A 13,076-nucleotide genomic window follows, 5' to 3' on the forward strand; every position below is an offset into this window, starting at 1 on the left:
ATAGGTTATCGTGAGTCCCCAGCCATGAAACAGAGAGCTGGAAAGGTTCTGTCCCTAATCTTGATGTGAGGAGGAGACATGCCTTTGGGTTGAATGAGACTGAAGAGGGATCACTTTTTCATAATTTGCAACTGTCCTGTTTTGTCTGGGACCATGCTGGGAATTTATAGTCCCACCCAGAGACCCAGGCAGTTGGAAGAGGCCATAGATTTAAAGAAACAGGATGCACATCTTCACAGTGAACAATTTGCTATGCTACCCATACAGAGGGTGCAGCATGCTTTGTTTCCCGTGGCTAGCCAACTCTGATAGCTGGTATGGATGAAGGCTATGCAAAACAATGTTCCTGCTTCATCCCACTGCTCTCTTGCTTATACTCACTAGTTCCTAGTGTAGGATCCATGTGCCCTCCCCGTGTATACTCATGGTAGATCAGACCTAAAGGGAGAAGAGGGGGGTATGTCAGCAGATCACAGGATTGGTGTGAGGAGGAAAGGTTTAAAGAAGAGAAGAGTTTAAAAGCTCTCTTCTCCCATGTATTTCCACATAGGAAAGAAAAGACAGTAGAGGTGGGTTCTGTCTTTAAAGATCAGAAAATGCATGGTTTGGCTCGTATTTGATTCTAAGGAGGGGGTTCTTCTTATTTTAATAAACTGGTTAGTCAAGATGTAGGCTAGTTCAGGTGTTGCCAGTGAATACAAGAACTTCATTCTTCATTCATTCATGACTTATTTCCCCACTCCTCTACACCAGAATAATGAAATAGTAACAATTTAAGCATCTGAACACAATGAAATTTAGATATAATAAAATACACTGGCTATTTAAAAATCACAGATACACATAAGCATCACTCTGACTGTGTGGCATGTACTCTAGTGCCTTTTGGTAAGGTAAATATAATGCTTCTAAATCAGGGCAAAACTTCCCCAGAAAATAAAATGAGAAACATAATTGCCTACATCCAGGAGTACAGAAAAGACAGGCTTATCAAGTAGGATAGAGATTCTTGTGTGCTGGTTAATACCCAGTCTTGTACTTTACTTACCAAGTTGTTCTCAGGTCATTCCAGTGACAATGAACTGGACAACCAAAATGGCTCAGACTAGCTAGAGTTTAAGTAATATTTGACCTAATGCCTTTTTTTTTTTTAAACTTCATGTAGGTATATAACCAGGAAGGAGAATTCATGTTGAAGTTTGGATCTAATGGAGAAGGCAATGGACAGTTTAATGCTCCAACAGGAGTAGCTGTAGATTCTAATGGAAATATTATTGTAGCAGATTGGGGAAACAGTCGAATACAGGTAGACAAAATGTTATATATTTTTTAAGTTATTAGAGCACTTCTGGAAGGTACTGGATTAAGAGTCCTGGACACTGAAGCCCTCTGTTTCCCACAAAACAGGCACAAGTTTTATTATGCCTCAATGCTGACCTACAGGGCCACTTTTAGGACAAACTCCATGCTCTTTCAGTCCTTAGAATCTTTGCTATGACTGCTAATAAGGATGATGGTGGTGTTTGTCCACTTTACAAAATAGGAGTCTTTACCTAAAACAACTCCAGTGTATTTTACATAGGCCACATCACTGACAGCAGTCTGAAGATTTATGGCTTTCTCGAATGAATACAACCCTACCCCTTTGATTTTTCACACTAATCTTGGTATGCTGTGTACCTCCGAACTGGGACGCAGACCTACTGCAGTGTTCAGGGTAGGGAAAACTGAACAATTAAATTGCTGCATGGTGCAGGGATTGGTGCTCTTTGGGCAGCCAAATAACTTTTTAATATCTCACAAGAAATCCTGGGCTGCCAGATATTCATTTTGCTGAGAAGCACTTCTAGTTCTGCCTGCAGGCCCTAGCTGACAACCTTTCAGCCATTTGCCGAAGCAGGGACTATACTCACTTCCTGATCAAAGCAGCGAAGGAAGGAGTAGAAATCCTCAGCTGGCCTCCATGGGGAGGACAAAAAGAATGAAATGGTGCTTTTGGGGCCCTGAAGGGGCTACAGGGTGAAGATGTGTGTGGCTAGAGACCTTTCCTTGTCCTCCAATAGGACCAGCCCATGTCCCCCAAGATTCTCTTTCTCCTCATAGCCTGGGCCTCTCCTATTATTTTTAATTTGTCTTCTGGGAGAAAGGCACAATAATTTGTAATCTGTCTCTGTCTAGGCTTTCTCGTGGATTTCTGGCAGACCCATTTCCCTCATCCTGACTCTTCAGTTAGTGACTTGGGAGCCTGCTCCTCCTAATCTGCCTCCTCGGGGATGAGTAGTTTGGTTGCTCCTGCTTTCTGCAACAGCAGACTGAAAACCCTGCTCTGCTTCTGCCACCACGGGTGCAAACTGGCCCGTTAACACTAGGGCTGAGATACTCCATAAAGCACTGGACTATACAAATCAGTTGAAGTCAGATGAGAAATGGTATACAAAAAACTACTGCCCATAGAAAGTTTATACAGTACTGTACAGGCAGTAGTAATGCATAGTCACTGTAACTGAGGGTAGGGGACATACTTCAATAACAGAAAAAAGAAACTATTCTATTCAGGCACTGAGACAAATCCCCAGTAGCTTTTTATCTTTATCTTTTTATTTTTTTTCACCTATTGAGAAAATATTCTGCATTTGTGATGAAAGTTGCACTGTTCTGTTTCAAGTGTGAATCACAGTCCTTTCTCATTAACCACTCTCCCTTGCCAGAGAATATCTAATAAGCAACTAAATGTACGTATCAGCAGAGATGCTTCAGCTGGAGCTCACTTGATATAAAAAAGAGGAAGATACTGGCAGGAAATTCTCCGTGAAGGGCCCTCAACTTTGTAATCTATTCCCTGCTTTTGCTGAACCTGAGGACCTATCTACTAGGATTTGAGAGAAGCGTGATGAAGGCTGATACTTTTGGGGGAGGGCGGTGGGTAGTGGCGGTTTGATTTGTCGGAGATAGTTATTTTTGGAATGAGGAAGAGCTGTTGGTTTTATTTTTAATTTGATTATATGTTTATTTTTTGGCAAAGGCACCTACAGCCCTAGATAAGCTTTCTAATTTATTGTAAGTAAAAATAAATATTTTTATATGTGAATTTTTATACTTGGGAATAGGAGGTAAAGTTCTTTTTGCATTTACACTGGTATAAATCCAGAGTTCCTGAAATCAGTGGAAATATTGCAGATCTACACTCGTCTAGCTGAGAACATAATTTGGCCCATTATTTTTATCCCTATTAATACATATAACATTGCTTATGTGTTTTCCCTCCTTAAAGGTTTTTGATGGAAGCGGATCTTTTTTATCCTACATTAACACATCTGCTGACCCACTTTATGGTCCCCAAGGTCTGGCGCTAACTTCAGATGGCCATGTTGTAGTTGCAGACTCTGGAAATCATTGCTTCAAGGTCTATCGATACTTACAGTAACAATGGGCTCCGGAGCTGCCTGGCCCTTAACAAACGACTGGTCCCAGAGATCCTTAATCAGTCTATGTGGAGGATGTGTACTTTAATTATTTTTTAATGCTGAAGGAGTCTCCAGTGGACTTTTCATGTTGATTTCCAAACTTACCTTGTTTACATAGGATTTGCACTTCTTATGTTCCTCATTGAATTTATTGTCAGAGTTAATAAACGAAACCCTCTTTTGCCGAATTCATTAGGACAATGAAATATTAAACATGTGAACTGCAGCTTGTGGAACAGGAATTTAAGTAGTTGACTAATTTTGCAAATAAAATAAAATGAAAATATCTAAACTATTTGAAGGGGTTTATTTAACCTGTGAAGGGTAGCTCCTGTTCAGAGCTTCCAAATTTGAAAAGTGTCATTGTTATGCATTATTTAACCCAACATTGAAGACTGGGAGTCTTTTAGATCTCATTATCATGGTAGGTATTGCACATGTAACATTCTTCAGTCTTAGTATCTATAACAAATAGGCTCTTTTAATAAAGATATAAGGCTAAGTCATGCAAAATCCTTCCAGCTCTATTTGCCAGACCTAACACAGCTCAACTTTTAGTACTACACAAATCAGTGCAAATGTCCTACTCTTTGTGAGATTAACGAAGGATTGTTTCATGTGCTTGTTTCCAACCCCTCCTACTGCTCAGTGTGTTGTAAGCTTTTTCTAGAGATCTAAAATTTCTACAGCTTTGGAAAAACTGTACTGTAACGGTACATTAGTTACTGCTGACTTTCTGTAGAATGACACCTTCATTAACACCAAACAAAGTCCTTAGAATCAGAGTCATTATAATGTCATACCCTCATGTATGCAACTCTTCCATACATGTTCTTTAGTATACTTTCTAAAGGCAACTTGATGTATTCATCAACATATCACACAGGACAGAAAGCCACACAGGTACCCCTGTGGAGGACCTACATTGTACAACCAAAGGAACTGTGGTTAACAAATGTTGTATGGTGACAACCCAGGGTTATCAAAGTAATTTAACTCAAGAAAAATATGTTACAAATAAGAGTGAATTGAACTAAGTTCTGAAGTCCTTAGTCAATTAAATGTTTTCTGAAGACAAAAAAAGGACTGCAGGATTTGTCCCATTATGTATGTTGTGTATGTTTGTTTGACACAGGAATAAAGAAAATAAGTGTCAATGATTTGAGCAAGCCATTTGAGGACGGCAGCGCTCTAAAAAGGAGTCTTCCCCCCCACCCCTTGCCCAAATCTCTACTATACTTCCGAAACTCCAATTTAATATAACATGCTCACAGTCATATGACTTACTTAAAATAAAGCCAAATTTTGTATTTTCCTGTGTATAATGTGAACCTGCCCATTTTAAGAAGCACTAACTTTGTAAAGAATTGTAAAGTCGAGTCTCAAAATATGTGTTGATACTGTTCAGGAATACAGGGTCATGCCCTCTCTCAACCCTGTGCAGAGAGGCTACGGTTAGTATGGTGCCAATGGCTGAAATAATCTTGGAGTAGTTCCTTTTCTTTATTTAGGAATCTTTCCTCTTTTTAAAAAAAATAAAAAATAAAGTGGATGGGGGACCATCTTAAGTATGTCTGTACAATTGAAGTTTATTTTTGTTAAATTACTTGTATCATCTTGTTTTGAACAGGTTAATTCTGTTGTCTCAGTTCTTTTGAGAAACGTGCTTAACATCAATTTTCTGTAAAGAAGCAGACCTTGAAATTCATGAAGTTCAGTCTATTTTTTTGAATTGTTACATTTCTTGGGGTTTTTTCCCCCTACTCTTGCTTATTTTTTGCACTTAGAGCCCAATCTTGCAAACCCTTGCAGACCAAATTAGTCTCATGATTTTAGTAGGATGATTGGATTGTCTAAAGGCTACAGTGTTGGACTATAAAATGTAGCTGGAAAATTGGTAATAACATTTCTAAATTTTAAAAACCAAGCAAGTATTATCAAGAGGGCAAGGTATTTTGTGTTTGAACTTAGTTTGTCCTAAAATTCTGCAGGGAGGATAGAGTCCCATCCATTATTTCACTATAATTTATCCTCTTAAATTTCTAGATCCTTCTAGCCAACACTCTGACACACAATCACTCTGTCATTGGAGCACTTGGAAAGCTATTAACATACTATGAAAAAAGAATATTCTATATGTAACATTACAACTGAAATTATTAACCAAGAAAAGAAGTTCCACATATTTTCTTTGTTAAAGCGTTGAATAAAATTATAAATCTATTCCTGTAGGTTATTTTTAAAGGACAGTATTAATTTAGCTCAAAATTTAGAGTTTTGTAAAAAATATTTTTATTAAGCTTAAGATAAATGGAAGAGTTTTCATGAAAAGAAGGGAAGGGGTGGGAAATCAGTACAGGCCAAATCCTCCATTGACACAGAAATTCTGAGGCCCACAGGGATCAGTCCCTAAATGGGCTCTTGAAAAAGATAAAACACATACTCAAGATGATACCATTTCATGTGTACATACATGTATGTACATTGTTCCTCTAAAGATTTTCAGAAAATAAGATCGTTCCTTTGATCTGATATTAAGGCTTTTATTAATAAGGCTTAATTAATTAATAAGGCTTTAATTAATCTATGTCAATCTGTCACATCTTGATGAAATCTGGAACTCTTACATAATCCATTTACTAACACATTAAGGGGGATGTGGCCTTCTTCTAGATCCTTGTTCATCTTTTCTGTTGAGTTTTCAGAACCTGTGATCAATGCAGCACCCACTGATATTGACCAGTGCTGACAACTGCCCCTAATCTGGATTCTGCTTACACAGCAAATACTTCCCAATTGCAGTTTTAAACTCAGTGATATCAGGCAGTCCCTAATCTGCCTGGAACAAGAACACTGAGAAACACATTGCTTTCACAATGTGCTTTTGAAACCTAGTCAGCTAAAACACTTGGATTAAAGACCCCAAAACCAGCAGCTGTGGTAGAAATTTGGTAATATTTTATGGTGACAAAGTCTTTTCTCTTCCAGTTAAGTAACTGCCTGAATTGCACTATTTGGTCTACTGAGTTATTAGCATCTATCAAAGGCTCCAGGTAGAACACACCTCCTGTACTGCCATGTACACCCTAACTGTTCCACTGACTTCAGTGGAATGCTAGGAGATTGGCAACACAGCAGAGGAATGGTGGAGGTATGAGTTCTATGGAAGTAATATCAGAAGGTTTTCTGGGAGTTATGTTATCTGCAGTATTTTAGGACAAACTAGCAGACTATTTATTAATTTTTGAAATGGAAAAAAAGTATCTGTTCAGTTAAATCCTGAACAAACACTAATGCATTTTTTTACATTGATTTCAGTTACATTGCTGAAACTTTAAAGGAAAATGAAGATGGTTTGAGGCAAACATTGTCTAATGGTGTTGGAGACTTGTTAATTAGTAAATGCTGGTATGTTCTGTAAAAGTTACAGGGCTTTCAACTTTATAATTATGTTAATTTTTTTTATAACTAAGGATTTAGTGTTGCCATAATGAAAACTATAAGTGCCCATTAAGTTATGATAAAAGGAAATGATTTTTGTTTATGGATGACAAGTTATGAAGTCATGATGTACATTCAGAACTTTCTTGAAGATGAATTGTGAGCAGTGATTATTTGGTCTGTTTGTGGAGATTGTATGAAAGATATTTGTACTTAGAGTAGGATGCTCCTAAATTGGTTATGATGTTTCTGATGAATGTACAGCACTTCAGTTAATGTTTGTGAGCAACACAGCCTTAACCCTGATGCTTTTGCTTTATGACATGGGAATGTTCCATATTTTGCATAGCGTATAGCAATATCCCTGTGCTAGAAAGCTGTATCACTTAATACATTATACGTTTCCAGTCCTAGAAGTGAATATACATTTTTTAAGTTTTGTACATTCCATTTTTGTAAATCAGTTTCATATGTTTTGTGTATAGAACATATAAAGTCTTGCATTCTCAAACTGATATTGAAATATTCTAGCCATTTATTCTCCCCCCGCTCCTCCCCTTGGAGGACAAAATACAAACTGTTTGCTTAAGATCGAGGATGAAAGATGTGCATCAAAAAGTGTTCGTATGTGTGTAGTTTTAGCTTCATGTGTGCTGTGGTATTTTTGATGCTTTAGCCTACAATAAAAACTTAAAATTTAATCCGTCTTTGAAAAATCCATCAAATGCTGTATCTTACCGTGCACAAACATTTCAAATAATAAAAATAAAGCTCATTTCCTCTGTTATTTTCAGAGTTGGACTTATTTGTCAGTGTATCATATTCATTGTTCTCACAGATATCCACACTGCACTGAGAAAGGGGCAATTCTTTCAAAAGGAGAACCTCGTGCCACAGGTCACTAGGCAGGAAAACTGTTTTGTATGTGTTTGGCCCTTATCACATACACACAAAGGAAGAAGAGGATTTTTTTTTCCTCTTGCCCTCTGTTTTTGAGTGTTTTTATTGATTAGCAGGAATATGATTAAGAACTGTAAGCTTTCTTCCTTTAAGTCATTGAAAGGTGGTATCTATTCAGCTATGCTATAGTCTTTTAAGACCCATACTACCACTTGTTCTGTATACTCTGTTAACACTGACTCTGTCTACTGCAGCCAATGTTTTAGAAAAATAACACAGTATTAGAAAGGCACAGGGTTGGTATAAGGAAGCGGTCCAATGAGACTCCCTCCCTATGCTTACATCTTATTGGCCTGTGTTACCTTTCTCTTTTGATAATATTTGGGATTCCTTCTTAGTCTCTGGTGAAATCGCCCAAAAGCTGAATCCTGTGAAAAGTCAGTTTGGTCCAACAACTCACTTAAAAGTAGCACGGGTTCTTTCGGTGCAGCAGGGATGGCTCTGAGACAGCTGGTTTGCACAGGCTCATGGGGAGTCAGGTCTAGTGCGTTGATAGCAGGACAATCAAAAGTGCAGCACACCTCAAAGGACAGAAGCAGTCACTCTGTTTCTCTTGTCTTTGGCCAGCCCTAAGTAGGCATCCTTTTCCCTTTCTTTACTGCACATCTCAGAATGTGTCAGCAGCCATATTTCAACTGGGCCTCCAGTTTTTTTTCCTAAGGCAAAATTTACTAGTGTAATAGATCTGTAAGGCTTTGTTCTCATTCAACAAGCCTCACATTAATATATGGCTGTGAAGGACAGCAGAGTGCTGAACTTGCCAGAGCACTCTGTGTTTTGAACTTTAGCAGTACACAATCCATTCTATTTGGCTGCCAGCTAGAACAGAACACAATGAAGCCAAGCAGTGTTGGCCAGAATTTCAGAGATGCTGAGCACTTGCTACTCCTATGGAAGAGGAGGAGAGAGAACATGAAAGGAAAAGAGGAGAGAACACACAGCTGTTGGGGATGGGGAGGGGGGAAGGTGAGAAGGGAAGAATTTAGTCAAGAATTCTGTTGTTTTGAACAGCTCTCCAGTTTCTTTGAACATTCTTATTTAGAAATGCTAGTGCAAAAATTAACACAAAAGTGCTTAATGAAATATTTGCCTAAATGACAATGTCAGTGTCCTTCAGTATCTTACTTACCTATTCATTATAATAAATTGTTTAATGCTAGTACATTATTATTCCATATTAACTGTTCCACCTCCATTAGTCCTCTGCAAACATGGGCAACTTTTTCCAATACTCTGATTAGTCTTTCCATGAAGACCAAATCCCTCCCTACTCCACTAAACTGAATACTTTTCAATTATATAACTATTTGGTTTATTCGGTGTCTGGAATTTCTCCTTTAGGGGAACTTTAACAAATACTTTATGAAAAAAATCATTAACATACAAAAACTGTTTTTAACAAAGTTGCAAAGCAGAGCACTTAAAAGATAAGAACTGCCAGAATTAAGATTATTTATTATTTGTACTACAGTAGCACATTGGAACTCTGGTTGTGGAGTAGGACTCCACCATGTGAGGCAATGTACAAAAAGACTGTCCCTGCCTCAAGGAACTTATCATCAAGATTGCCTGTGCAACCTTAACTCGACTCTCCTGTGACCATGCATTATGATATTTAACTACATGATCACATACTGTAGTCTCTTCAACATGACACCTTCCTCATTCAGTGCACAGGATGGATGGTGCTGTATGTGATTATGTAATTAAAGACTGTATCATAACACATACCTTAGTGCATACCTAAATCATAATGCAACCTTAATTCTGGTATTTCCTAACTTTTGAGTGTTTGACTTCGCAACCTTTATGTTCTTTTAATGTAGTTTTTGTATGTAATTTCCTAGGTTTAAAAAAAAATGATAAAACGAATTGTCATGTATATTATCCCCATTATATTATATGATGATGTGGATCATCAGCAAGGTTGGTGCATTTAAATCCACATCGCTTGAGCTAATAGAGTAAATGGGATAACATGTGGACCAACCACTACTGAGAAATATAAGACACACTTTGCTAGTGGGTTTCACAGCTAGCCTCTGACAGCAGAAAAAGAATTTCGGGTTCCGGAGGAAAGTGTACTCTAGTAGTTACATATCCTTCTTTCCCCATCCCCTATCCTTTTCTTCTTCTGGTCCCTAGCATATGCCTGTGCAATCTCTCTCTGCCTCACATTCCCCTATCCCTGCCCCAAAGCCTGACTCTGCACACCCTCTGCATCCAAGTCAAACTGTTCTCCCCTAGGCTGCTTGGGCACCAGCAGAAAGAGGCTGAGAGCACAGGAAAGACAGTCTCCCTGCTCTCAGTTCCTGTGCCTGACACAGTAGCAGCTCTCAGCAGCTGGGAAGAGTAATTACAAAGAAAGGTTTCAGAGTAGCAGCCGTGTTAGTCTGTATCCATAAAAAGAAAAGGGTATGCATCCGATGAAGTGAGCTATAGCTCACAAAAGCTTATGCTCTAATACATTTGTTAGTCTCTAAGGTGCCACAAGTACTCCTTTTCTTTTTTACAAAGAAAGGGCTGCTCAGTTGGAGACTGGAGCATACTAAAGACTGATAGATAGGGTGACCAGATGTCCTGTTTTTCAAGGGACAGTCCCATTTTTGTGGACTTTTTCTTATATAGGCACCTATTACCCTCCACCTCCTGTCCTGTTTCCACAGTTGCTATTTGGTCACCCTACTGATAGACTCTTCAGATAATCTGCCATCATCTAACAAATCTCTACTGAGTGTAAGTGAACAGATTTTTCAGAGGTTCAGAACTTGGTCAAATTTTGGTGGATTTTGACAGGGACAGATACTAAATTTCCCCCTCCAAATTTCAAGATCTTGCTCAAAAGCATGAAGGCCCTGGAGTATCTTCACGAAATAGTTGTAAGAATTTAAAGTGGACAAAACAACATTTTTCTCTAATCTTGTTCTAGGAAACAGCTGAACCATTTTTGACTAAACTTAAAAACAAAACAAAAACAAAAAAATTCAGCCTTGGACATGGAAAATTCCAGCCCAATTAGTTAAAATTTGGGAAAGTTCTAGGCAACTCAAGGCTTATAATGGAAATTGTTAGCATGCATTTCGTGAAGGCTGCCGATCAGCTTCCCCTATAATAATGTTACTGTGCATCATTTAACTTGTCTGACAATAATAGTGTAATGATAATAATTGTACAATTAATAGCAGCCTTATCAGCTAATCACATACTTACAGGCTTCAAAAATTCAAATGGGCCTGTCAGCTCCAAAGCTACAGGCTGTTACCTGAAGTGTAAAAGGAGCAGTTGTGCTAACTCAACCAGTTGTGAGAAATGGTAATCACTTGTCCATGTCTGAAGTTCTGTTGTGCATTTTCACTCTGCTTGGATCCACTGCTCCCTACTCAGTGCTCTTCTAATTTAGTTTTAATCTGGCATTGACAAATTGGGATGTGTTAATAGAACTTTTCATTACAAGATAAAACTGATCTAATGATTTGTCCATTTGTCTATGGCTGCCAGGGCTCAGGCCAGCAAACTTGGTTGGGGATTAAGTAGGTTTACTCCAGAGAAAGTAGCCAGAAAAAGTTTCTAATCCTGCAGCCACGCCACCAAGAATGTGATCTTGTAACATTTCTAAGGGTATTAGTGGATTGGGTTGTGACACATGCAGGTGCTTTTTGTGAGCCGATATTGAGCCAATGCACCAGAATAGGGTTAACAGGCATTGTGATGTTAGATGTTTATTCTGTTAGATCAGTGGTTCTCAAGCAGGGGTATGTATATTCCTGGAAGTATACCGAGGTCTTCCAGAGAGTACATCAGCTCATTTAGGTATTTGCCTAGTTTTACAACAGGCTGCATAAAAAGCAATAGTGAAGCCAGGACTAACTAAAATTTTATACAGACAATGACTTGTTTACATGGTTCTATATACTATATCAGTGGTTTTCAAAGTGTGGGTGAGTTCATTTTAACGGGGTCACCAGGCCAGAGTTAGACTTGCTGGGGCCCAGGGCAGAAAGCCAGGCCACACAGAGCTGAAGCTGAAGCCTGAGTTTTTAAGTGAGGTGAAACTTGGGGTACATAAGACAAATCAGACTCCTCAAAGGTGTACAGTAGACTGGAAAGCTTGAGAATCACTGTGTTAAATGACATAAAACCAAAGTTTGGTACAGTAGTTTAAAGCTCCTATGGCTTTTTCTTGTTGTTGCTATAAGGGGGGTGCTACCCTGGATATCTGAAAGGCTCAAGTTCTGGAGTCCCTGCAGGCCAGAACTACTATATGTAATTGGGCAATATGCGGAAGCTTGGTCTGCCACTTTCTACTGTGTGGTTAAATAAAGAACTCAACAGCATGATTTATGGATGTGGCCCCAAGCACAGCTTTAAAGTGGGTGCCCCTTTGACACAACTTACTTCCAATGCCCTCCCTCTTCCCCAATTGCCAATGCCTTCCCTAGTTTAGTCACCCACTGTGCTACTCACACTTGATGCTTAGCACTTCATGGCACCTCTATGAAGCTGCAGCTCCTCATTCCTGCTTCAGCTGCTGTGTTTCCCCTTTGGCTTTAGAGTGGTAAACACAGGAGGAAAGCTACATTTAATTATGGGGTATGAAGTGGGCAGGAATAAGGCTCAGTGGGGATAGTGTAGGACACTGTGACGGGGAGTGGGGGGGAAGAAACTGTGGGAGGAGGTATGAAGGAAAAATTATTTGTGGGGGATGGCCCAAGGCAAGGCACAGAGACGGAAGGTTACTGGGTCTTCATAGCGGGGTCGGAGTGGAAGGAGGGTTAACATGTCTCATTGTGGGAACAAGAAAAAAAAACAGAAAACGAGACTGATTCTGTTGGAGAGGAAATTCATATTCATTTTCTGCTCCTGGTCTCTCTCATCTGAGCCAGAAGGAACTGGGAGTATCTGAAAGTCCTAGGGAGAGCCTCACTATATGTGATAACAACCTGTCAAGGTGCAAACACTGGGCAAAATAATGAAATGAGAAAATGAGAAAAATAAGAGTGCAAGAAACTTTAGGTAAGGTTGGATGAATTTCTAGAGCATTAATAATATATTCTATAACCTACATTTCATGTCTCATCAATTTACAGTAAGGAAAAACAAGATTGCCACTGGGCCAATTTGGGTAAAAGATATGGGGTATTACTTGAAGGTTCCAAGGAAGAACCACTATTACACCAGGAAAAGATTGGGGGTAAGTGTATTTTTCAGATT

General features: G+C 38.9%; 2 protein-coding genes across 21 annotated transcripts in view; both read left to right on the plus strand.

Moving 5' to 3' along the window:
* Nucleotides 1–7,692, plus strand: part of TRIM2 (tripartite motif containing 2) — a 128,185-nt gene extending 120,493 nt beyond the window's left edge. For 14 of the 16 annotated variants that reach the window (XM_078852492.1, XM_073341388.2, XM_073341380.2 and 11 more), the window contains 2 exons: nucleotides 1,166–1,306; nucleotides 3,272–7,692. In XM_078852492.1, coding sequence (XP_078708618.1) covers nucleotides 1,166–1,306; nucleotides 3,272–3,424 — 294 coding nt within the window. In that variant the 3' untranslated portion in view covers nucleotides 3,425–7,692. Of the gene's footprint in view, nucleotides 1–1,165; nucleotides 1,307–3,271 lie in introns of those variants that run through there. The other 2 variants (XR_012158601.1, XR_012158602.1) reach the window with 1 other exon arrangement.
* Nucleotides 7,693–11,183: 3,491 nt separating this feature from the next.
* MND1 (meiotic nuclear divisions 1) overlaps nucleotides 11,184–13,076 on the plus strand; it is a 53,258-nt gene continuing 51,365 nt past the window's right edge. For 4 of the 5 annotated variants that reach the window (XM_073341393.1, XM_073341394.1, XM_073341397.1 and 1 more), the window contains exon 1: nucleotides 11,184–13,056. In XM_073341393.1, the coding sequence (XP_073197494.1) occupies nucleotides 12,934–13,056 (123 nt within the window). In that variant the 5' untranslated portion in view covers nucleotides 11,184–12,933. The remainder of the gene's footprint in view (nucleotides 13,057–13,076) is intronic. The other variant, XM_073341395.2, reaches the window with a different exon arrangement.

The sequence above is a fragment of the Lepidochelys kempii genome, chromosome 4, assembly GCF_965140285.1.
Source record: "Lepidochelys kempii isolate rLepKem1 chromosome 4, rLepKem1.hap1, whole genome shotgun sequence".
Lineage (NCBI taxonomy): Eukaryota > Metazoa > Chordata > Testudines > Cheloniidae > Lepidochelys > Lepidochelys kempii.